The sequence below is a fragment of the Lytechinus pictus genome, chromosome 1 (genome assembly GCF_037042905.1).
Source record: "Lytechinus pictus isolate F3 Inbred chromosome 1, Lp3.0, whole genome shotgun sequence".
Taxonomy (NCBI): domain Eukaryota; kingdom Metazoa; phylum Echinodermata; class Echinoidea; order Temnopleuroida; family Toxopneustidae; genus Lytechinus; species Lytechinus pictus.
In genome coordinates, this window is record NC_087245.1 from 26,907,716 (window position 1) to 26,934,096 (window position 26,381).

Here is a 26,381-nt window from a genome sequence, read left to right on the forward strand (position 1 = left end):
GATAAGATTTGTTCATCTTGGTAACCAGACGCTTGTTTTTTTGCAAATAATTTTCTGTGTTTCAATGCAGACACTTTGGTATAAAAAGAGGGGGTATCATTATTTTAATTCAAACTATGGATAGCACATTGACACACAAATCTCCAACATTAAGAGTTCAATAATCAGCTCATTATCATCCAAATCATTCATAACAGGGAATAATAACTAAAAATATGTTATCCACCATGGTGGCATATGGAAAGAACACGAAAGACATAGACGATAGAATATAATAAAATTTAATAATAACATTCTCGGCTTCCCAAAATTTTAACACGGAGGTAGACCATGGTCTAAGTTAAACTTAACCTGTAGAATATAGGTTTGAGGTGAGGTCTATGGCAAAGAACGATGTTCAGATGAGAGCAATAGCCGCTGCGGAAATTTCATGACATCGGAACTTTTGATTTATTAGATCCGTCTGGGGAAAGGAGACGTGTTGGATACTGAAAGCATTACGTTGCTGTCTTATGAAGATTCGGAACCTCTCAAGATTGAGTATGTGGGAATCCGAACATACGGCGTGTTAGGCGATTGGACCATTCACCACAAGCTTCTACTACCAGGTATATTTCTACGTCATCTATGGAACTCCCTCCCATCTTCTCTTCTTCAACCAGACAAATTTGAGCCCCTTTTAAATCAAAGGGTCAAAGAATTATCCCATCATAGTTACGTCCATTGACACATTGGTTCTGATTGGCCACTGAGCCTCATACCATAGGTAGTTGTTCTTATGACGAAGTTACTATGATCTCTGTGATCTGAAATTTGTTGACTCATCTATTTGTATGGAAAAAATGGGCCAAAAAGTTTCGCATCCCCTTGATATTCGAATGCTACCTCTTTTCGAAAGATCTGTGCCTTTAGATGTCGTAAATAGCATCATAAATGCTGAGAGCAATTGTTATCATTGTCAGTCACCCTCATCAATATCAAACTCATCACCAACATAAATGCAAACTATACGTTAGGACGTCAAATCTGTTGGTACAGTACTGTACAATCAATCTAGAACAAATGCCTGATAACATCCCCTACCTACTTCTAGCGTCTACTTCATCATGATTGTATACTTGCTGCCCCCGAATGAGAAAAAAAGGTAAAATAAAATCCATTCCCTTATAACTTACAGAGGATCTGACCAATTTCCAGACGGAGACAGGTGGTGATTTTCAGTATCATCCCCTGCTTCATCACGAGAAGACATTAACGAATGCCGCGAAACCAAAGGGTGTGTCACGCTTTGAGTTTGGTGTTATATCACATTCTCAGGTCATTCTCTCACTTTCTGCGGATCGCACGGATCAACATGATCGATATGAAATACGTGAGTATAACATTTAATTTGGAACGACATTAAGCTTTTACTGAAATCAATTATGCCGCACGTAATTTTTAACACTTGGTCATCGACACATTAAATTCCCTTTATAGTAAACGTTTAAAACACATTCTTCCAAAGGTATTGGCGCTGATGGCAACACTAAACTAAGCCTTTATCGGTGCGAGGCAATGAACTGTACCCTTCTGGAAACAGCTCTGGAATACGGGGTGTTGAAACTGAGACAGCTAACGGCGTTTTTCTTAGAGCTCAGTTCGGTCAATGGTGGCGCCCTCTTCATCAGTTTAGGAAAGCTTGGTGGCATCGACATGATGGACAGGAGGTTGTTGTTGTATACCATCCAAGACCCATTGCAGGTGGCTATGGTGGGATTCCGTACACCAAACTCCGCCGGTTACTGGGTTATCAACCAATTCATCCGATACGATTGTAAGTAGTAGGCAAAGAAATTTAAATCTGTAGAATGCTCTAGGGAACAGTTTAAATAATACCATGCCATATTTAATATGACGATTATGTGACTACCTAATATACAGGCGGATATCTTGTGAGATTTCGTAAGGCAACACCGAAATAAATATAAGATTTATCTTTTATGTTGACTGGTATGTTGACTTAGACTTATATACTATTCCTTGAGCCTTGTTACTTAAGAAATTGCAGTTGGTTCGGTGTGCACCAAATCATAGATGTTCTCAGGTCTTAAATCAGTTGGTACCATAATGCGGATAAATCCACAGTACGAACCGTGGTACTTCCCCTCATCACATTCTCACCAAGACTGTCGCATGAATTGAGTACAGCAAGGAAAGAAGGAACAAAAAAAAGTCTAAAGGGGGAAACCTCTCTAGCCAGAAACTAGTCGAAAGAGAGTCAGTCATTCAGTATGCTTTCAATTTGTTTGGAGTAGTTTGACTCGGTACGGAGTCAGTTTTGAGATATGGCTGATATGTTGCTAAATATCCAAAGTAAAATTGCTGATTCGCATATAGTGATTTCCTAAATTACTGCCTATACCTTGCGTTAAAACTCACAGGTCAAGTTCCTGAAGCGGGAACCATAAGATGGCCCTGGTAGGATCGCGTTCCCTGCTAATTGAAGAATTTTTACCTCCCTGATATACATAATATTAAATGGAGTACTCTTGTTGCTTCGTAACGCTGATGCTACTTTAATCCACAGCTGCGACATCGAAGTTTATTACTCAACAAAGTCAACACTATGTTTACCAACTGGGTCCATTTGCAGCCGCAGATGAAGCAAGGATCGATTTCTCCATCCAGTCTGCTTGCGAGGCCGAAATCGTTTTTAAAGCTACAACAACAGCTGTCTCGGATAATTATACACTTGGTATGAAACTATTAGTAAAATATTCAAGTCTCATAAAGGCAATGTTACTCCTTTGATTACGTTTTCGAAGTGAGTGATCGTGAACATTATGGTGTTTTTATTAGAAGTATGTTAACTGATACAATGTATAATTTCATTAATTCATGATATTATAAGAATAATCGAATATTGTATTTCCTTGTTTGAGACGATCATCATGTTCCACGGCTACCTTTATCACTGTCCTAAATCAATTTCAAACCGTACATCGTCCATGTAACCCCCCCCCCCTCCTTTCTAGCCTTACCAAATTTACGCTCTATAGTGTTGATGAACTGTCACGATTATAGTTTGGAAATTTAAATGAATATATACCGTTTATCAATAGACAAGCCAGGAGTGCACATTTACACAGTCATACCTTTACCATAGGTTTGTATGTCATTAAGACCAAGAACAGCTTATCTCCTGTCTATCATTCTGACTTGAGTGATTCACATGTGAGAATTTAACCACCACCTAACAACATCGAGTGCTGGAAAAGGATAGGACTACTGTGGGGTTTCACTGTTCATGCTGAAATGATGTTTGAGTAAAGTTTGTTTGTCTTTGTTTCAGAAAAAAATGTGTCTTTTTCTAAGTTCCCTTATAAATTATGTAAGTGGAATTTGATAAACGTTTCCGTTTTAGTTAATCATGTACACTTTGGGAATCGGGTGTGATATCAAACTCGGAGTCGAATCCACAACCTTATTATTTGCCAAAATCCCGACTCTCTTGTTATTGTTAAATCATAGCAATCGGTACTGACAACAACCAAATGACGATCATCACTAAGTGCGTATCGTCAAGGTGTAATCAGCTTCACGTCATCCAGACCCCGGATATTCTCAGCTCCTTATTTCCCGCCTTTTTCTACATCAATATCATCTTTAAGGATGGGACGTTGTCGGCGAGAATAGGGAAAGCTAGTCTTGCTGGCAGCCTTCGGTCAGATGGATCCGCGCTCGTGGTGTTTGAAGATCTGGAACCGCTCCATGTTATGTATGCTGGATTCAGGACGACAAAGTGTTCTGGCGTTTGGACCTCATCAAAACAAATCATCTCAAAACCAGGTATATACTGACGTATTCACTGAATTCAGAATGTATGTTGGTACTTTGGCCTCTTTTATTCCAATTGGTCGAAGTGTAATCATCATTACACATTGAATCAAAGTGCACTGATTATTGTCTGATGTTCAGATAAAGAAGTCATTGAAACTGCAGGTAGTAATGAAATAAAAGTCTTTTGAATAAATTGTCACATTGTCTTTCATCCAAATGTTGTGTTTTGCAGAAGTTACCACTACAGCCAAGGCAGTGAAACAACCCACATCTCAAGTAGTTCCACAGCCGGGTCCCACTGAGAATGGGTCCAATCAATCTGCTGCAGCTTTGACAGCGCCCTCTGCGCTGGAAGAAGAACCAAGTAAGTAACTAACTAAATGATCTATGTGGGTTTATTTTTTCAGTCATCGTTAATAAAATATGTATATAAGCATCTCTTCATCGATATTCACTTTATATTATAGGAACAATCGGCAAATTACACCTAGTACAGGATTGACTGGTGTACACACTTCTGGTCATATTATTTAAGATTTCATTATCGAAACCTTCTATAGGGCCTATTCATTATTCTTTATTTCAGGTGATAAGGTAACTTTTACCACTTTCGGTCTCGACAATGAATCACCTCGTTATGAAGTCGGTCCTCTTGATTCTTCCCGACCATCAAGGTTTGAGTTCTTGGTCACAGCAGCCGCCGGTGCCGTGGTATCCTTATCACCAGCAGTGGATTCGGAATATCCCAGCTATAAGCTACGTAAGTGGATACCTCATACAGAAGAGAAGGAACAGGATGCATGGTTGAATTAGTACTTTTGGAGACACTAGAAGGGGTGCTAAAAGTTAATTCAGATCTGTTAAAGATGGAATATTTACTTTCTTAATTTATTTAACTTGTCATTCTGGGGGCTCTTTTAAGTGTTGAGTTTTATCTTATATCCCTCTTTTTTTGGCCAGAATATCTCCTTTGAACAATACGTCGAGTGTGGATGTGTCCACGAGCGCTTTAGCGAATGATTGTACATTGAAAAAACATTATTATTATTGTAATTATTTATAATTTTATCATAATTATCATTGTTATTATCATCATTATTAGGCCTATTATTACTGTCATCATTGATTGAATTGATTTATTACTATTTTATCTGGGTTATCTTAGTAATTTTTATTATCATCATAATTTTCTGCGTAATAGTAATCCACGTTACAAGAACAGTAGGGTTTATTCCGTCAACAATAAGGTAAAATTGTAAAAGAAATTAAATACAAAAATAATTGATGATCAATGAAAACCTTGAACTGCTATTCTACTCAATTATCACGATGATACTTATTGAATATCAAATATTTTTCAAATTTTATTTAAAATCCGTGCCTGCAGATATTGGCGTTAACGGGAACAGCGAAACCCACCTCATGCGATGTACTTCCAGATACTTCTGTACAGCAGTGCTAACCGTACAGACCGATTCCATTTTGACAAGTACCAATCCCGTCAAGTTCTTCGTAGAGCTCATACGATGCGGCAGAACCAATAAACTTAATGTGAGGCTTGGACATATCGCGGGGGCAGCAGGAGCGGATTCAGTGATCCTAGATTACGAAGAAACTTATCCTTTGGAGATCGGTTGGGCAGGGTTTGGTACCATGGAAGATTTTACTGGACAATGGACAGTTTATAAATTCATCTTCTATTCAGGTACGATACGATAAGTATCAAAAGAACACCATTGATTCAAGTGAAAAGTGCTATATTTGTTAGTAACGCCACCCAACGCCACATCACATCACGTCACAAACTTATAGCTTTATCTATTTCAAAGTCATGAGATTTACAAGGTCATCTTCTGTCCTGAAAAGATAGATCTACTTACAATAAGAAGCTTATATTTAAGAAGCAGTTTAAGTACATTTTATCATTATTGGTCATACATAATTATGTCGCGTCACATATTGATATTGAATGCTAAGTGTCTGATTATTTTACATTAGTAGCAATTGCAGATTCATTTTATTCATGCACTTTAGGATCATAAAGATCAATACAATATCTCACCAAAAGATAAGAGATGGAGAAAATGATGTGCCACACAATGGTCCCGTTGACAAATCGATTTAATTGATATTCTATCCAAGAGGTAAAGATCGCTGTGAATAGGTTGAAAATATAAAGAAAATCGAAAGGAAATATATATTTAATCATCACAAATGTGATACGTTACAGAAAAAAAATCATTATATTAAGATATTCTTTTTTTATAAACTATGGTAACATGATGTATTACAATTCTTTAAGATGACTCCATAAAACGATTCAACCAGATTCTTTGGGTAATATTTGAATTCATATTATCCTATTCAGGATGATAGCTGGGAATTTTCTAAATTGCAGGGATTTAAAATAAATCCAAATGGACTGTAGTTATGGACCAGCCGAATTCTGGATTTTTGTTTTAATCCTACAGATTCATTTTTAAATCTCGAACAATTTGAATACAAATCCTTCGAGATTTAAAACCAATTTTTTTTTAGGATTCAAACTAAATTCAGAATTCGATTTTACCCTAACTACAGTCCAGCTTGATTTATTTTAAATCCCTCTATATTGGAGCGAAATTAAAAACTTAAAATAACAAGAACATCATTAAGTATTAGAAAGAATAAATATAATTATTCATCGCACAAAGTAACGTCAAACCCCTATTGTAAAATGTTAAATTTGTCAAATTAACTGAAGTTTTCATAAAATTATAAGAGTATTACAATCGGTTTATCTGGCTTTATATTCCATTTTTATAATTGGTGTATTTTCAAGATTTTTCCTAAGATCTATCAAGTTCCAGTAATCGTCGATATTGTCTTCTTGACAGGAACTACCTTGATATCATCGTTTAATACTGGCAAAGGTCCCGGAGACTCTAGGTACCCCCGAAGCTATTCCGTATTACGTGACCAATCTGAGATGAAGTTTTCCTTCAGTGTTAAGGCCGAACAGAACGCCCTCATAGCTCTTTCCAACCAGGCTTCTGTCTTGGCTGCAACAGACGTCATCCAGATCCGTAAGTAACATCTGTACCCATAACAATACGAATATGAACAAACCTTATCAATGGAAGAATGGACAGTTTGTGTTTTGCCTTTCTTTAATAATCAAGCTGGGAGGTGAGTTCTAAGCCCAGCCAAGAATTCTTTGATTTAAATGATTCTTTTGAACTTGTGCTCATGACACTTTAGTGTACGACTGATATATAAAAGCACCGGAAATGAGCCAATTTAATGGCACAAATATGTTATTCTGTTGATAAAAATACGTTTTGCATGCATGTATAATTTTTAATACCGACTGTTTAGATACTATTCCTGTTTATATAGACTTGTTTAAGCCATGCAGGGTTTTGAGTTCTCAGGATTGTCAACAATACGAACTGTTTTAGTGTAGATATTAAGTGAGTTGACCCTGGTTAAGAGAATCATCTTCTGTTGAAAGATTGAGCTACAAATTATTAATCTTTCACATCTGACACGTGACAAAGGACAGGAAGGAAGAAAAAGAAAACGCTCCAGGGGGTCGTTTCTTAAAGCTGTTCGTAAGTTAAGAGCGACTTTAAGAACGACTGGTGAACCTTTTTTACGCGCTTAACCATCGCCAATGAATATACATTTTTCCACAAGGAAGGATCACCAATCGTTCTTAAAGTCGCTCTTAACTTACGAACAGCTTCATCATCATCATCATCTGCAGTAATCTTCAAAGGGCTCTGCAGCCTATCTCGAGCTTTATGAAACACCCACCCAGAGCAGGGAGAACGTGTTTTTACCATGAAGATCCACATTTCACTAAAATGTTTCTATGATATTCGAATGAAAACAATTTTTTTTAAAGCAAAGTATGGTTGCACAATTCGTCTTTCATTTTCACGTTGTAAAAGAAATACCTATTCGTGTTTTTTGTTTTGTTTTTCATTTTGGTCGTGCCTTAGGTTTGGGTGTTGACAACAACCGGAGGTCAACTCTTTCAAAGAACAATGTTGAGATAGTGAGCGTTGAAGGAGACCATCTATTGCGTTTTAGTGATGTTACTTTTTGGGTCTCTATCGACGGTAATATCATAGGAGTCGGAATGGGAAGTGGCGACCGCTTTATGGGAGCCATTTTGGAAGAACCGATCCATGCCAAGTACATCTGGTTTGCGGCCGGCGACGATGGTCTGACATATGAATGGAAGTTCTATAAGTACTTCTATTATAGTGCATCGACGGGTAAGAGATTCACTTATGGTAGACTCACACCAACAAAACCGACTCCAGACCGATCTAAGCTATTACGTTATTTCCAATGACGTGCTATCGGTCGGTTTCATTAGTGTGAACGTACCATTGCTCTTGAAACTTATTATTCCCTTGTGAGTCCTTTCAAGCGTTTGCAGATAATCCTCCACTGATGTATAGTATTTTATGACATAATTCCTCCCATTTCTTCTGTTCAAAATTTAGTTGACCCCACCCACAAAAAACACTCCTTCAATGTCGACAACAACACTACAATGTTCGGCGAGTCAAAAGAATCGAACTTTATTTAAAGTAATAAATAATTTATCACCAGAATTCACAATTGAATATCTAAAGCATGTCAGAACTTGAACACTTTAAATATTTTTTTATTTTTTGTGGGGTTCGCTAACTTTTGAGCAGCACTCTTATAAAACCAGTTCGTATAAAAGTGCTTTTGATCTGCGTAGTGTTCTTTTGACAGACATTGAGTAATTGTTTTCATCGTTAAAGTGCAAACCTGTATTAATTTTTTTAATCCCTCTCTAATGATCTGAAACTACTTTATTATTACTATATCAACCCAAAGGTCATCTGGAATCGACCCATGACATCGATGTCTTCCAGGCTCATATCTATGAGCAATCATCGCTGGAAGAAAAGTTTGAGTACAGTTTCCATCCACTTCATGAAAACTACTTCGGCAAGTACATTGAGTTCACAGTCAGCACAGAGGGCGCTGTCTCAATTGCTTTGTCAGCAGACGGAAGCCAACAAGTCGAAATGTATGAAATCGGTAAGTCGTTTACTAAAAATCCTTCGCATTTGCCACTTGCAATTAAGGACTGTTTCTTGTACCAAAGGAGTTATTGTGCGAACTTGATGTTCGGGGGGGGGGGGGTATGGGAGAGAGTTTCACCCTTAATGATGAGGGTGAAATCTGGCCGTTTAATACCTGAATTGAGTCGAGTAGTTAAATAGATTTGTCGTAATTCGTAAACATTAGTCCCCAGACTAAACGTAAAGTTTGCATATATATATGTTGCCATGTCGACTTAAAAATATATTAAGTCGACATAATAAGAAAATGTCGACTTGGCGAGACACACTCTTTCTGGCCATCTCGTCATCAAGAATATCACAGTCTACAGTTCCCATGCTAGAAGACCAAATAAAGAACAAACTACATGTATAGAGAGGAAAACATTCATTATACAAGTAGTACGATGTGTTTTCTTATATTGGTTACGCGGTAGGGAATGTTTGAAAAAAATCTAATTTGCCGCATCACCTATTTTGGGGGAACAATTTACCATTAAATTTAAGAATTATATCATCATTGGAGACTTTCAAACCTCAACTGAAGTGATATCTTTGTAACAGTATCACTTGACACTAAGACGCCCACCTTAACTCTCTTATTCACTCTTTTTTTCTTGTGTGCCTCGGAATATGATATTTCTAGATGGATGTTTTATTGTAATCTATGTTTTCAGTATCAATCTATATGTACCTTTTAAATATGTATATGTTTACCTATTTAGCATTTTTTATTTGATTTTGATTGTAAAAAATCAAGGATAAGACCGCCATAACCATGTGTTTAATGACGTTAACTGACAGTTGCTGGTATTTGTCTTCATCCTCCACTGATTTTATTGTATTACTCTAATTTTAAATATTTATATTTATTATGCTGGTGTTGTTGTAGTTTTCTGGTTTTATAGTTGTTTTCTCTGTATGTTGTATGTAATCTTTTACTCTTTTTATATTGTATAATATTGTAATACGTTTGTATTTTAATAGGGCTCTCTTGTAAAGCAGTTTTGTACTGAAGAGACCACCCTGGAAAAATAAAACAAAACAAATAAATAAGTATAAATGCTTATTAATATAATCAATCCCGTTCCCATATTTTACTCACATTGCAGTCTTTAGCGGTAACAGGAACTCGGACTTGTCGCTACGGAGATGCAGCTCGTGTGAAACTCTTGTTAGTTCCTACGAAGAAGATGGATTTTTATTGCCAGGGAGAGAAAGGTATGGAACTAGAACTAATTGATTAATTACACACAAATGTTACCGTGCACACACGACACGGGCGATTTGCAAAATACAAACATGGCAAATGAGAGAGTCCATCACACCACACAATAGGACATAATCTTTTGTATTACATGTAATATCAAATATTTCGATTTTTGTAGATGTGATAATAAAGAAGATCATGGTTGAATTTTAATAGGGAACCATGTGTAACCATGCATGTCAAAACAAGATTTATAAGCAAAAACAATCTAAAACAGATATTGCTGTTATGATTTGGCAAATAAAACTATGTATACCTCAAGTGGACTGTTGACAAGTCAATTGCATTTCCATTATTTCAATTGTAAAGGAATTTCTTGATATCCGTATATGACGGTACTATCAGGGTGTATGATGAACAGTTAACCGATCCGCTGTTAGAATGGACAGATCCGGAACCTCTACCGGTTAGCTTTGCCGGATTCAGCATGAAAAGTTCGTCCCACTTCGCTTACACTACAGGTAAAATCAGTGCATTTTGTGTATGATTATTGTTCACAGATACATGAAATAGCGCACATTCATTTGACATTATCTATAAAGTTATTTTTGTGTATTTATACGTCAATAAGTTAACTTTTGGTAACCATACTATTTGCCGTCCCCTTCCGTACAAAATCCGAAATTAAGAAAATATGTAAATGAGAGATCACCTGTGATTAGGTGAATCCAGAACGTACAATTTGTGAACCTGTCTGCTCTGTAGTCACGTGATAAATAATGGCATATTGACCTATCACTGATTCCAGTAATATAAACTATATAATTATATAAGTTTCGAATCGATCATATATTTTATATTGTGTCATGATTATTATTACTGCCCCCCACGAAACCAAAAACAGCTCCATGAAATCTATACAGGGGTGACAAGGTAGGCCTTCAATGTTTGATTCACTCAGATATAATTTATTATGAGAGCGCCTACTTCATACTCTACCGTCATCTCATTTAATATATATTTAGAAAATGTTCATTTTCTTTCACTTATTTCATTAACCGACTACCATTCAACATCTGAAACAAGTTTTTTCCTATCAATATTATTGCAAACTCAGTACCCACTGCTGGCTCTTACACCGATGAAGCCCCCTCCCCTTATTTCTACGCCGTTCAACTTGCCACTGATAAGCCATGGAAGGTCGTTTTGTCAACATCAGGTGAACCAAAAGGGGAAGTGTATGAAATAGGTAAGAGCATTGACAGAGATATATACGATAGCCGCCTTAATAACTAATATTCAGATTGAAACGATGATCTTCCAATCTGATTTTCATATTAGACTTTAAATTCGAAAGTTAGCCCAAAAATTAAGGGACTGGGGTATGTTTGTAACGTTCCTAGATGATTGTGGATGTGCAGCAAAGGTCTGCTGGTATTGAGTGGTGCCCCGCTAAGCAGTAGATAACAGCCTCTCATTCCGATCGTTCAATTTATTTTTCAGATTTATTTACAAATCGAACACAATATTTTTTCTTGGATGCACGGCAGACATTCATTTAATTTATTATGAAAAAAATAATAAAGCTTATATTAATATTGTAATACGCGTTTCTTTACTTTTTATTAACTAATTTAAAAGTGGCGCGATTTCAGTGACTTATGACAAGAGCTTTTTATCTTGTTATTGATAAGAATTAAAAAGAAATTACGCCGGAAAGGACTTCTAATGATTTAATTACTTTAATCCTAAGCTGTTATGATAACGATCAACAATTAACTTTTTCAAACCAATAAACAGAAATGTAAAACATTTACTAGACTTTTCCAAATTGTAAAGTATGTATTCTACCTCATAAATGCTATATATTTGTTGTTTTGAATATCCCAAGTTCTATTGGGAGTCATTGTTGTTTCTTTTTACTTGCAGTTTATGGGACTGGAGAAAATACAAGAAGCGAGATCCGAAGAGGCAATGTACCCGTTGCCTCGGTTGAAAATGCCGGATTGGTATCCGCTGTGAACCCGAACTACTATTGGTTTGAGGTTAAAAACAATGTCATCAAAACCGGCTTGTTTGATCCGGATTCTTCTCAACAATGTGAACTGTTTCTTGGTTACTACGACGCGGATTTCATCCCGGTACCCCTCTTTCGGATATCCACCACTGATCCAGCAGCGGTATTCAATTTCGGTTTTGGGAGCGGACTTTCTCCTCGGTTGGAACCCGGGAATAGCATTTGCGAGCCGTATGCTCACGCTGTTTACAGCTCGGAAGAAGTTGAAATGGAGGGGAAAGAAGGCGCAGTCAGCGATGGTGAAAGTTCTGATCATGAGAGTAAAAGTAAAGAAAAAAGGAGCAGTAATGAGAGAAGGAATGAGAACGTTAGTAGTAATGAGAGTGGGAGTAATGAAGGGACGAGGAGCAGCGAACAGAGTGGAAGAAGTCAAATGAAATGGAGCAGCGAAGAGAAAGGGGGAAATAACGAGGTTAGAAGCAGCAATGAGAAAAGTGACAGTGATGAGACTAAAAGCAGCGGAGAGAGTGGAAACAGTGAAGAAAAGATAGAGAACGATGGAAAGAACAAGAATAAGAAAAATAAAGGAAGCAAAGAAGACAGAAGCAACAGTGAGGAGAAGAGAGAAAACGAAGGGAAGAACAAGAAAGGGGAAAGTAAAGAAAGCAGTGACGAGGATAGAAGCGGCAGTGAAGAGAAAAGAAATAGTAAGGAAAAGAGCTCCAAAGAGAAAGGTAAGAAGAAAAACAGAGGTAAAAAGAAAGGAAGCAGTGAAGAAGGGAAGTAGTAACAATTAACAAGTTCAAATTGTGATAGGTCTGCTGGTTTATACCATTGATTTACGCCAACAGCATTCTGATTTTGCTCAGAACTAATGGTGCCACATGCCAGTGTGTTAATGCTTTCACTCTCCTATTTTTGGTCAACGGTAACAAAGTGGTTTCAATCATTCGAAAATTCTTTAAATGCATTAATGAACTTGTTTGTTTGATCTTCTCACTGCTTGCTGATTTTTTTTTAAAGAATGATTAATATGATCATACAATCATGTCGGTTTTTAATCCGCGGTTCAATGTGAGCAATGGAAAGAAAAACGATATTACGTATTGGTGTACTCGAAGAATTATCATTTGAAAAAAAATCATATTCCAGTTCACTTAATGCGCTCTTTCTGTCTGTCTCACCCTCTCTCTTTATGATGCTTTTGTGGTGATCTTATGTTGTATCATATTCCATCTTCGAATTGAATATGCCATTACCAGAGTTAGTTGAGACTTTCACAATTTATATTACCATGAATACCGATACCAATAAATCATCACGTTTCAAGAGCAGACTGAATAAAAAAACTGTCTCATTTGCTTTTTTGCTTCAGTTCGTAGTGTATTTTTCTGATAATTCACAACAAAAGAATGAACATCACAATATATATGTAGAAATATTAGTAACAAGATTAAAACTTGATTTACAAAACTCTTTATTTTACTCACGGAAGATGTCAATAATAAGACAGCATAGGCCTATTAAGAAATGTACATAATTAACATATCGTAAATGTATCTTCACAAAAACATGCGTTGCAATTAAAAATGAGGGTACTTTTATCATGATTGACAAATTTGACGCTCAAACCGGTCAGAAATGATCCGAATGCACTTATGCAGACTTAGCTTGTAACCAAATACAACACAATTTAATGGTTTAATTCACCAAATATGGAGAAACACATTTGTACGCCTATATCCGGATGAGGAAAACAAATTTATTTGCCAACCCATAAAATGTGTGTAATCTTGGTATTTTTTTCCTATTCATATTGTAAGAAGTACTTACCAAGACAAGCATTTTATTCATCTTTCTTTATCAAATTGAAATGTCCATAACAATCTTATACGGTAGAAGGAAACTGGGGTTTGTAAGCTTAAAGTACATGTTCAAAATTAAGGCTTAACCATTATCACTGTTTTACTTTGTATTGTTACGTTCCAAGTATATTTATATCATGTTTTCGTAATTGTGTAATTGAATGTGTAACGGAATTCCCGCTTTTACGTCGTGCATGAAACTTTTATTCCTAATTGGAAAAACCACATGAAAATTACAATTGAGTGACATTGATATCAATAGTAATTCCAAACACGACTGGGAGACCATTTAACAAACCGAAACTTTAATATTCTAGCAGCGTTGAGATCGAAAACTAAAGGAGTGGTCTATAATCCATGGTTGAATGCTTATTACCGATTAAAGACCCGAAAATCAAAATATTGTTGACAAAAAGAATCGCTTTATGTATAAAATCTCTTATCAACCGAAAGCTATAACATAATGGAAAAAAAAATAATCAAGATATTTTTTGGAAAGATATATTCCACCATCGTCATTAAACATTTTGATTGACATTTATTACCGTTAACATCATCTTTACAAGTAATTGTCAACCAACAGAAGTAAACTAGAAGTAATATTCGCATGTATATATCAATCAAATCTTGAAGCAACTTAAGAGTCTCGGACAGTGCAATTATGTCGAAACTAATCTTGGCAATTTAAACAGCTTTAAACTGCTAATCCATAAACATTTGCAGCATATATAACTGGAAAAATGCATCCAGATAAGGAAATTAATTGGAAAATAATGAATTGTTCTTTATAATAACGAGTCCGAATTCAATGTAGACGTTCTTTAAAGAGCCAAGTTGAGCGTGATAATTTTGTTTTTCATCGGTGCGGTTTGTTCGCGTAAGTGCCAGTGTACTCTGATATAATGCCTATATCATCAAATGACTACTGCATTTATTAACCGTGCATTATGAATCATATCATATCTTGGTTACATGAGAACGATCAAGGAAAGGGGAACTTTGTCTGAAAATAATATTTTTTTTTTGAATTATAATATCCCTGCTAGAAAGAGCGCAGTGTCGCAAAGTGTGTTCAAGTGTGGTTCCCATAGTCCATGCTAAATTTTCAGTATGAAGATGATTTCACACCGTTGATGCCTCCAGTGCGACTGTCAAGTGTGCTGGAATAGTTGAATAAGTGACCATACGAATCAAACTGTTAAAATTCTCAGTTATGATTTGTCTGGTGAAGTATAGTCCCCCCTATTGGATGCACATGTAAAATCATTCATGGCAACTGGAACAATGTTCGTAGAAGCCTGTATGATAACCATGAGGTTGATGTACAGGGAATGCAATGTAAAGTCATCTTGAATTTTATGAGGAAATGGCACTTATTAGCATCTGCATTACACATATGAGAGTTGCTCTTTAAGTGACTTCACATAATTCAAATTGAGAAAATCAGATCTATGTTATGCTTTGGTGAATTTGGACCAAACCTTCAGTAATATACAGTACTTCTCTCATTGTATTATCCCTTTATTCAAAGCAATGCAAAATCAGGGCGAACAACCCCTTGAAATGGAGTCATTGAGAATGATGTTCAGGACAAATACTAAATTATTTGGAGGGGTTCAAGTATTGTAATAGAACGAAATGTCAGCAACCGATTAATATATGATTCTATTTTAAAAGGGAAGTTCACCTGAAGAAAAGTTTTTGATAAAAATAGCAAAAAGAATAATAAGAAATATTGGTGAAGGTTTGAGGAAAAACCGTTAAAGATTAAGAAAGTTATTAGAATTTTAAGTTCGTGATTTGTGGCATCATAAACGAGCAGCTTCCCCATATGTTATGTAATACAAAATGCATGAATTTCATTTTCCAACAATTCCTGATGATTTATTTTTATTTTCTATTTAAGATCGGGTGTGAAATGATTTGTCTATTGATATACAAAGGTACAGGTAATAACTACTTTCAATTTTCTGAGAAAATGACATTTCATTGATTTTTTTTTACAATTCACTATGTAGGAATGCTGCTCGCATATGACGTCACAAATCAAATAATCAAAATTCTATTTACTTTTTAATTCTTTGGATTTTCTTCAAACCTTCAGCAATATTTTTAATGATTTTTTTTCTGCTATTTTTACAACAATCTTTTTGGCAGGGTGAACTACACCTTTAAATGCGAACATTGTAAGACCCTAAATAATTCTTGTGTTGCATTCACGAATAGAAGATGAATTTGTGGAATAGATCACCCAACTGAAAAGAACACGGGTTTACATAATGTGCTCACAAGCATAGTGGACTATGCAGAGATATGATTCTCACTGTTAAAACCTTCAAGTCTAACAGTGTGATGATACGTTCACACTATGGACACCTCTGCACTTTGAGTGTTTATGTTCATGAACAACTACATGAAAAATGTTATTCACAGCTTTAAAATGTTCATATTTGACCATGTGAAGATGGTGTCACATTTTGGGACGCACTAAGTGGCAATGTTCTTTTTTAGCAGGGCGAAGTGTGAATAATACTTCAAATCAACCAGAAATATGGCATTCAACCGAACAGTACAATTAAAATGTTATACATTACATACACTAAAACAGCTTATGATGCAGTGTCCTCGTGTGATGTGCAACGTGGTTGAAATGAAGACAGCTAAAACAAAACGCTTCGGCTTGCAGGCCTAAATTGAATAACTTAACAGAATGTAAACATCTTTGACAGAGCGCTTAATGTACAAACGATCTTGCAAAATGTCGGCATGTCTTTGTGATATACATCCATGGCGATAGCGATCTCCGAAGCGGGATAACTGTACGACTTCACAGAAGATCACATCTGCGCCTCATACCCCCACATTGCAATTAGGTAAATGGACGACAAACTCTTTCTTAATTGAAAGCAGAAATCAATTAATCTTCTCTCGCAGTGCAATGTCTATAAAGCAGCAAATAAGTTTAATGCAATGAAGAGAGAGCAAATGTCCGTTGCATAAAAAAGCTTTCATTCAGTATAGACAAATATTATACTGTAACCTGTCGTTTCGTGTACTTTGCTCAGTAAACCCACATTGCAGGCCTATTATTCGCTTCATTCATGTCATCATGGTCATAGGCCTTATTAATTTCACCTAGAAGATGTGAATCAGGTAGCACCAATCCGAAAGGCTGAAAACCACGTCGACGACTCTAAACACTGATCCATTCAATATGTGATATAGTCGAAGTTATCCACCTTTATGAGTCGAATCAACCAGAGCGAGCCAGTGAAGTTGTCTTAAATGTTGATCAAAGTGCGTCTTGATACAAAACAACCTCCCATCATTAGGCCTCAGTTTAAAGATGCTCGCACGTTCCTGATCCCAGTTTTCCCTTACATGCAAATCATTGGTTTAATATGCTGGAATAATGTAGGAATATAAAAAAGTGCATCCATATTACAGTAAGAAGGCTCTGAAAAAGCCGTTGAGATTTTCTTGAAGTTCATCTTAATAACCGAGCAAAAGATAGTCGTGCAGTGCTTGAATGGACCCGAACATTATTTTTATAAATGCTCTGAGAATTCAGTAGGTTCCGTGGCTTTACGAAGTATTTGGAATTCACCACGAATATAAAAAAAAACGAGGATTTTTCATTCCTACCACATTTCTACCGATTCAGTCTCTAGTGACTCTCTTGTAGGATGGGTATAAGTATCACCAAAAGTGAACCATGGTGTAATGTATGGCGAGTTGATCAGTATAATGCTGGTGGTAGGTCATGATCTCTGAAACCGAATGAAATCGTCACTTTTCGATTCAGTCAAAGCCTCTGCTTCCGAGGTTCCATCTCGCTTGGAAGAAACGTGATCAAAATAATTATTCATTCGAGTCTAAAAATTTTCAGTTCAGCTCTCGTCTTCCTCCTCTTCCTCTAAGAATGAGTCAGATGTTTTCTTCATAGCTTCTGCAAACAGGAAAAACAAAGATTTTTATGAAGACGATTAATATGTTGTAGGTATTCATTTCATTATATATTTTACACACAATGGTTTTTTATACTATATATTATATTTGTCACCAAAGCCATTGACTTTGTTTTATTATAATCATCATCCGTATTATCCATTACCATATTTATACTACTGTTCCTTTTCATGTTAACAAATCAAATTCTATAAATCATTTTCGTAATATCTTATTCAGCTCAGGTTAAAACATTCAGTGTAAATGTATTCAGGGAATGAGAACATCGGAAGAAAGGGGAGAAAGCAATTAAGACTGGAACGGAAAAAAAAAAGAAGATGGGAAAAGGAGTTTTAAAATGAGAAAAGGTGAAATACGAAAAGAAGAGGAAGCGCAAACCGAAATAGGCCTCAATCAGAGAAAAAAAAATAGGTAAGAGCCAGATGAAAGAACCAGAGGATTGAATGTTAGAATATTACCTGAAATGATGTGTTTGGGTAGATCCACCTCTAACGGAGTCAGTTGTCGCTTCAAGATCTTGGTATGATGTGGCGATACTTTCCTCCTGGCCGAAGAAGGGCTCCCACTGCCGTCTTTGTTACCTGAGTAAGCCGACTTCTTGAAGAGTGATTGTCTTTGAAGGGTAGGCGAACCCATATCCTTCGGACCATCCTGGATGTTTCTTCCGGCATTGGACTTGACTGTGCCATTCGCTCCCCCCACAAGGTCCAACGAAGATGCTTCACGATTGTTGTTATTGCAGTTCACAGAGGTGATGATATCTGGTCGACCTGACACATCCACTTCAGCAACGTCGTTTTTGGTGTTCTCTTCAGTTACCGCACCACTGCTGGCATTGGCTGCGTTTTCGGTTTCATCAGACGAAGATGACAGTTTTTCCGTTGATGACTGATTGTCATCCACTTGACCACTTGTTGCTTCTGACTTCTGTTGTCCACACTCGCTAGGTTTTCTCTCTTCCGTTTCCTCCTCCTCCTCCTCCTCCTCTTCCTCCATAATACCTTCACTTGATTTCTCTGCCATGATATCTAAAATAAAAGGAAGATTTCCATAACAATAATTTTTGCTCGTATTTTTTATTTCAGGGATATCTGGAATAAGTTTTGTCCAGCCTCAATATGAAATCTTCCAATTGCTACATTGTTACATATTGTTAAAATGATTTTTTTTAAGAAAAAAAACTAGTCGAACTCCCAAAGACCGCATACGGGCTCAACTCCCGCATAATCTTAATGAAAGTTGCAGTTTAACGACATTATATTATTAGAACATTTTATTTCCGCAAGTATTCCAAACATCTTTAGACGGGATGGCCTAGATAACTGAATTAATGAGGGGGGAAATAGAATCTACTGGTACCTTTTAGATTCTTGGGTACATCCAATTTGATTGGCGTCTGTCTGCGGACAAACTTGCGTGGGTGATGGGGAACAGTCTGAACCCGAGAGTTACTTGGTTCCGGTTCAGGACTCTTCGTGAAAGACTTTGATACTGTTGGCGAAAGGAAATGCTTGTCCTCGGCGTTGAAATCATCCTCCTCTTCGTCATTCTCATCCCCACCCTCGTCTGCATCTGCTAGCTTCTCCGCATCTTCGTGCGAGATCTCCTCACCTACGTCTGTCCGGACGACGATCGTTGGGCTACCAGTGTCAGTACTCAACTCGTTGGTATGGCCATCATCTGCCAAGCCGATATGAAGATCTTTCGAGCCTGATATTCTTGGCGACGGGGTATCAGCGTCACTGCTCTCGATGTCTTCAATGACGAGGACGTCAGCAGTGGTTCCTTGCTTTAGTGACACTGGTACAGGACTTTGATCTCCGTCAACAACACGCTCTTCCTCGTCTTCCTCGAATGATGCGGCCATCATTTTCTTTGATGCCTTGTCTGTATATAACAAAACAAACACAGGTATAAATGTATTGGATTCAAACAAACATTACCTACAAGTAATATCATAATGTATTAAGAGATACCGTGATGATACGATCGTTCACGGATGGCACCTGCGTGTTTATTAGGCCTACTCTTTTTTATGGAGGGAGGGGTGGGGAGATGATTCAAATATTTTCCGTATTAATTTTGTTAGAAATTAACCAGTGTTATTTATTCAATAAATTTTCAAACAAATATAATATATCATGCAGCTCCGATGAGCGAAAATCTTCAAAAGCCATATATGTTATTATAGTGCATACTGTAACTACAAGTGATTTAGCACAAGGCGTTTCGACATTTATACTTCACACAATTGACAAACAGAACAAATAGACCAAAACAAGGTGATCATTTCAAATCTGTATTTGCAATATTTCCTACCGGTGTTACGCTCAACAAAGCTTAAATGCGAAATATTTGCTCAGGTGAAAATTCAAACTATCAATATGAGGTATGATATTTTGGAGTTCCATCGAACAAAAAGCAATAAAATATCTTATTCATATTCCTTAAGACGTAGATACTAGTCTTGTTACAAAGTCCTCATTATCATCCAACATGTTCTCTTTCGAAAGGAATTTCCAAACTAAACGTAACTCCTTACGATTTAAGAATAGTTTCATTAACATTATTCATGCAAGTTTGAAAATCATAATGACAATTATTGTCACTTGCATACAACAATAATTAGTATTAAGCTTATTTCTTCGTTTGACACTGCAACATGTGTAATAAATGAAAGTTATTGTGATTGCAATGGAGGTGCAACTTTTGTTATTACAAAATATTACACACATTCATATTTTTACTGTACAAATAATATTATTTGTACAGTAAAAAAATGATATGGGGATAGTCTCGCACAAAGATGGAAATGTAGGTTTATTCAGATGTCAATATAATCCCCTACCAACTTTAGTTCTTTCTAAATAATATGACGTTTTAGGGGCTTGTTAAATGAAGGTGTAAAGTAATGCAACCTATATGGAATAACGCAAGCTTTGAGAAAAAGGATTGAGATATATTAATGCACGGCATAACACTCGTATCTAAAATGAGAGAATACTTTGTATTCTCTCATTCACTCGGAATATTCCCCTTCCCTTCTATTTCCCTATGCACAAGTACTCTGCGAACCAACTCACGCAATTGTTGCCAAGGCAATAAGTGTAAATGACACATTTTTGCTGAAGTAGTTTAGCAGAATGCAATTTTGTTGTGATTGCATTTTTACAAAATATTAATTGCAATTAAACACGGAGGTTGTGGTTTTCATTCTATTCTCAAGTGGTTCAAGCTTATCTTTTGTCACACCTTCAATATGAATTTCTTTCCACAAAATGACGTTAATATCCCCCGAAATCATTTGCACTGGAAGATTGTGATTTGTATATCAGAAATATGTATTGACTATACCAACTTGGAAACAGTGAAGATATTCAATTCTCATGTCTTTGTACCTGCCCGTTCTTCAAAATATGAAAGATTGACGGGAATCGTTCGAAACAACCAAAATGATTTACATGCCAGTATCTGGATTAAAAAGTCTAATGAATATATCATCACTATGCTGACGGTGATGTCCATGCATAAAAAAAATACCAACATCAAAGTTAACCATGACCGAAACATCCATAAATCGTAATAGTTCTTAAACCAATCCATTATGCATGGTTGTGAACCGCCCATTTATTCCACATGTTCCACGCTTACATCCTTTGACCAGTGTTAAGTCGAAATCTGTGAACAAATTATCGGAAGCCAAACATGTTATTTTTTGGTTAAAACTATTTTTATTGTGTTCACAGTGCACTTTCACCGTGCTGTAATGGCGAAGAAAACCAATTAATTATACTCATACATTATTGATTACTGACGAATGAGCTGATAAATCTAACCCATACATTTAGTGATTTATGTCACAATCGGCTCACCATAGTCAAACCCCAACTTCAGACTAGAGTTTGAATTAAACCCGACTTCAGAATAATGGCCTTTGAGTTTGCTTCAAAGACTGCACTTTTTTGTAATAAAGCTTGGAGGAAAGCGTGCGCCAAGGAGATGATGCGATGTGCCATTTACAGAAAGCCTTTAAATATATCGTCACACGTCCAATCAAGTAATTAGTGAGAACGAGACAAAACTCATTTATTATGCGATTCTGTCAGTTGAGAGGAGGCATTGGTATAGTGGTCATATTTGCGTTTGATCATTATCATTTTATCATGACATTACTGTAATGTCATGATGTGTGAGTGTGTGTGTGAGCGTGTGGGTGAGTGAGGGTGCTTGTATGTGTGTGCATATCATTTTCAATCAATGTGTACTGGGGTGTACAGATTATCATCATAAGCATTATAAGTCAAATAATTTCATGTTATTTTCAAAACCATAACAATGAACCGCATAATGAATGAATATGTATATGTGGTGTGGCAATGAGTCAAAATATAATGAGATATGCCTTATCGTGCAGTTATTTTTTGTATGCTAAAGCTAGCGTACTTTTGTTATCCTTATGATCCATCAACATAAAAGCAACAAAGAATTAGAAAGATGTTAATATAAAAAAAATCCTGCCTGGATGCCCTCCTAGTTATTATGGATATTTTAACACGAATCTCAAATTATAACATAAAATTCGTGTTAAGATATCCATTATAACTAGGATGGCATGTTAGCAGGATAAATTATGAATATCTTAAAATATGTGGAAGGTTACAAATTATAGAGTGCATATAGTTTAACTCTTTTTTTATGATCCTAGCTTCGTTGCGAAAATGTTTTAAGCAAGGAGAAAGAAACACCGTCTTGTGAACATAATACATACACATTTAAAATGTCTGTTGTCAAATTCGTTCAAAGAAATATAATTTGTGGATGAGATTTTCTCTTACTAGTAATTAGGCAAAGTCCGGTGTTTTTTCAAACGAAATTCGGAAAAGTACCATTTAAACTATCCCAATTGCTAAAGAAAATTTATCTCGCCCAGTTTCATAAAAGTTAAAATAGCATTCGTCAGACAAATTTGGAAATTACATCAATAAGAAGTTTCATTCTTGTGGCAAATTCCTATATCCAAATCTGGATATAAAAATGTAGCAACTTTTATGTCACACTTGGCAGGTGGATGATCAAATCACTTCCAAATTTTTTACCTAAGATTGTACTTACCAAGTACAGATTTAGGCACTCGAATAGCCATTGGAGTAGGTCTTCTAACCAAAGGCCTTGATGGATTCTGTGTTGACCTGACCTGCCATGGTTCACTACTACTTGATGACCCTGCTATAGGATGTTTCACATACTCATGTGATTTGGCCGCTGCACCGTTTGGTATCTCCGTTACTTCACCCCATGAGAGGACGGGATGAGGGCGTCCTTTAAAACCCGAAGGCATCGACTGTGACTCTTCAGAAGCACTTGCGGAATGAGATAGCTGTTGGTTAAGACCGTTAAGAGACAGTGCCTTCAAAGACTGCACTCCTTGCGATGTCTCCTGGTCTGATGATGCAGTTGGCATGCTGCCAACATCACTTGAACACGATTCTTGTGACGTCATAGTTTTACTTGAACTGTAGGCACTTAATGGGGGAAGTCTGGTGTGATTTTGTGTGATCCCTTACGATCTTGGGACTCTCCCTTTTGAGGAGGTTACGATGAATTTTCGCTTTTGAATCTACTGTCAGAGTATTTCTGTGTGATCTTGCTCACCCCAATGTTCTAATGCCATTTGATTGATTGCCCGCTTCTGCAGTCCGTAACATCCACTCTTCTCTGGCCTTTAGAGTAAGTGATAATATCGAGTGTTGACGGTGACGATATAGGTAGCCGGATACACACGCTTCTGATTGTCAAGTGCTAATTTCGAAGAAGTTTGCCGTAACCTATCGTTAAATTTAGCCAATAACCTGAGCCGAAAAACCAGTCTTGAAAAACGGCATGGACGAACACTTGAAGATATAATTAACGAATGAGGGTACTCCAGCCTCGGCGTAGCCTGCAGAAAATGAACAAATGAGAAAAACTAATTTATTTAAATGCATTGAAATGTGGTTTTGCCTATCTCTAACTTACACATATTAATTCCAGTGCACAATAATTTCATGAACTATATATCGCTTAACGACTTTAACAGAAAGCAGATTCCAAGTGTGGCGATGTTGACATCATATGATTCTCTTTTCGCCAATCAGAATAGATATTTAATGCAGTGAAATTGGGTTAAGTAATTTCCCCGTTTCAACGTTGCTCGGTCATGACGGTCGTTGACTTTTCATCTTTGACAATCTGAGCCCTACTCCACCCTCTCGTACGCAGGATACGGGAAAGTTAACATTACTTTGTATCAATTACTTTATCAATCGACTGCAATCTTTCAACTTTCACTATACGCTTATGAATATCAATCAAAACAGAGCTGTGTCTTTCTATATGAATATCAAATTGGTATTGATGCTATTGCACGCACATTAAACACACATACACATACAAAATAAAATTAAAAGGTTCATGTGTTGAACATTTCATATATCTATAGTCGCATCAATGTAATGAGACAAAAATATAACATTCTTGTTATCGTTCTGATTCAGGAATCCCGAATGCAGCGGAGTGTCACAACTTAAACATGGTGATTTTGTTTCGAGAATGTTTCTAGAAAATCAACTTCTATCACCCTTACATAAAATAAGTCTACTGTGATAGCTATCTTAAGACTTCACGTTCAATAAACGTTTTCGTGCTCCTTTCCACATGATCCAATGTATGCCGTGTGATCCTGCACACATTCTTCTCTTCTAAATTCAACAAATTGATTAAAAACACACACTTTGAGATTCTCTAAAATGTTTGGGACCTTGGTAGCATCATAACCATTGCTATAACATTCCGGTGAAGATTACTGAAGACTGATATTAGTTGTCCATTTTATTTCAACGCTTTACTATGTTTTTTGTGATCGTGATACATTCCCCATCACAATGGTTTTCATCAACAAAGAATGTATTGAATTATGTCGACCAACCAGGATAGAACTCCCGACGTAGATGTTTGTTGTGTTTATCGCATCTTATTATCGGGGGTTGAAATTGATTTCAAAACAGACTACAGATGAAATCTGTTTCAGGGTGAACAGTACTCTCGTAAAATACTTTGTACTTTAGCCGAATTGACATCTCGTAAACACTAGATCTACATAATTTATACACCCACTCCACCATAACACATTTCAATATGTACTCCATCGACACGCCGATCTGAGCCAGAATCATTTTTGCTATTTTATATGTGTCAGGCAGGCAGATGATAATGGGCTCAACAGAAGAAACATGACACTTCGGTAAAGATTCCTGAAATAACGCCCACTTAAAGTGTTCAAAGTTTTACTAAAACTTGAAACGGAAAGATCATTTGGTAGATAACCGGTTTGATCATGTTGATACGAGTGTCCGTGGATCAATATCGAACAAAGAACAAGAAACAAAAAGACAACTGTATGGAGTACCTACTCGACTGTCACCAATTCGACAGAAGCTAATCTGAACTCGCATATCAATAAACAACATTGACCTTTTTATCTCATTTGCAAAAGATGTCCACAAAGTTGATGAATAAAAAGCAACAGCAGAAGATAAGTGCGCGCGGGAGGTTGTGGGTGTGTACAAGTACGTACGTGGGGGGAGAAAGAAAGAATATAAGATGGGTGTTGTTGAGCATGTCGAGAGCCGCGAAAATGCCTCTTCTATGCACGGCTCGTGAAAGATGGGAAAATTAATGTTATGACTGACCTACTTTGGTTTATGACTGACGATAAAAGGGATGAGCTGCCGCACATGGCATTGACTCTGCTCGACATATATAGGGACGGCATTGGGTTTCTTGAAATCATCTCGAGCGTCAATAAATCATAATTTCAGAGGGACACCTGGACGAAATGAGTTTTATTAATCCTCACAAATTCTGCTTGGGCTGAACTAATCAAATAACTTGCCCTGATGAGGAGGTGGAGACGTGCTGATATAGCGGATGGGGCTCGGTTCAGACACCACAGGTCACAAAATAGGAGTACTGTTAAAGTTGATCTAAAACCCCCTTTCAAACTAAGTTACGATGATCACAGGTTACTATTATGCCAAAGTTACAACGTAATCACGGCCTCCTTGAACTGCATTATGCATTATGCTAAAAGAAACAGTTGAAATCTGTGTACATTGCATGTGTTTTAACCGTGAATGAATAAAGTCAAACAAAAATATCAATACCATAGATATAGAATTCGATAATGATCCAAGGATACAAAGCAAACACCGACACGCTAAAAAATAAAGCGTCGAGCCTTAGATGGTTATCCACTCTTCACGTTTTAATAACCCTTTTCCATTATAACAGTAAATTTCGCAAATGATAAAGAGATTCATCAAAAGGTTTCAATAACAAGTTAACAACCCATTTGTGATTAAAAAAAA

The 26,381-nt window shown here is 36.6% G+C and overlaps 2 protein-coding genes across 2 annotated transcripts in view; one reads left to right on the plus strand and one right to left on the minus strand.

Annotated features, from left to right (window-relative positions):
- LOC129265072 (uncharacterized) overlaps nucleotides 1-13,856 on the plus strand; it is a 26,451-nt gene extending 12,595 nt beyond the window's left edge. The window contains exons 12-26 of the mRNA XM_054903059.2: nucleotides 458-608; nucleotides 1,178-1,372; nucleotides 1,508-1,816; nucleotides 2,570-2,737; nucleotides 3,514-3,831; nucleotides 4,055-4,186; nucleotides 4,409-4,582; nucleotides 5,210-5,527; nucleotides 6,699-6,887; nucleotides 7,809-8,087; nucleotides 8,686-8,892; nucleotides 10,028-10,136; nucleotides 10,495-10,646; nucleotides 11,243-11,374; nucleotides 12,055-13,856. Of these exons, the coding sequence (XP_054759034.2) occupies nucleotides 458-608; nucleotides 1,178-1,372; nucleotides 1,508-1,816; nucleotides 2,570-2,737; nucleotides 3,514-3,831; nucleotides 4,055-4,186; nucleotides 4,409-4,582; nucleotides 5,210-5,527; nucleotides 6,699-6,887; nucleotides 7,809-8,087; nucleotides 8,686-8,892; nucleotides 10,028-10,136; nucleotides 10,495-10,646; nucleotides 11,243-11,374; nucleotides 12,055-12,929 (3,708 nt within the window). The 3' untranslated portion in view covers nucleotides 12,930-13,856. The remainder of the gene's footprint in view (nucleotides 1-457; nucleotides 609-1,177; nucleotides 1,373-1,507; nucleotides 1,817-2,569; nucleotides 2,738-3,513; nucleotides 3,832-4,054; nucleotides 4,187-4,408; nucleotides 4,583-5,209; nucleotides 5,528-6,698; nucleotides 6,888-7,808; nucleotides 8,088-8,685; nucleotides 8,893-10,027; nucleotides 10,137-10,494; nucleotides 10,647-11,242; nucleotides 11,375-12,054) is intronic.
- Nucleotides 13,582-23,945, minus strand: LOC129265081 (nucleolar and coiled-body phosphoprotein 1-like). The gene is made up of 4 exons (XM_064099303.1): nucleotides 23,089-23,945; nucleotides 19,336-19,863; nucleotides 18,435-19,004; nucleotides 13,582-17,956 (listed from the first exon to the last, which is right to left on the minus strand). Exons 1-4 carry the CDS (start codon nucleotides 23,474-23,476, stop codon nucleotides 17,898-17,900), a joined length of 1,545 nt encoding a protein of 514 aa, XP_063955373.1. The 5' UTR covers nucleotides 23,477-23,945; the 3' UTR covers nucleotides 13,582-17,897.
- Nucleotides 23,946-26,381: the final 2,436 nt, after the last annotated feature.

Excerpts from the sequence above, each read along its gene's own strand:
- LOC129265081 (XM_064099303.1), bottom strand. The coding sequence starts at position 23,476 with ATGACGTCACAAGAATCGTGTTCAAGTGATGTTGGCAGCATGCCAACT. Across the intron at positions 19,005-19,335 it reads TGTACCCAAGAATCTAAAAG|ATATCATGGCAGAGAAATCA; the intron begins GTACCAGTAGAT and ends CTTTTATTTTAG. Across the intron at positions 17,957-18,434 it reads ACCCAAACACATCATTTCAG|AAGCTATGAAGAAAACATCT; the intron begins GTAATATTCTAA and ends TCCTGTTTGCAG.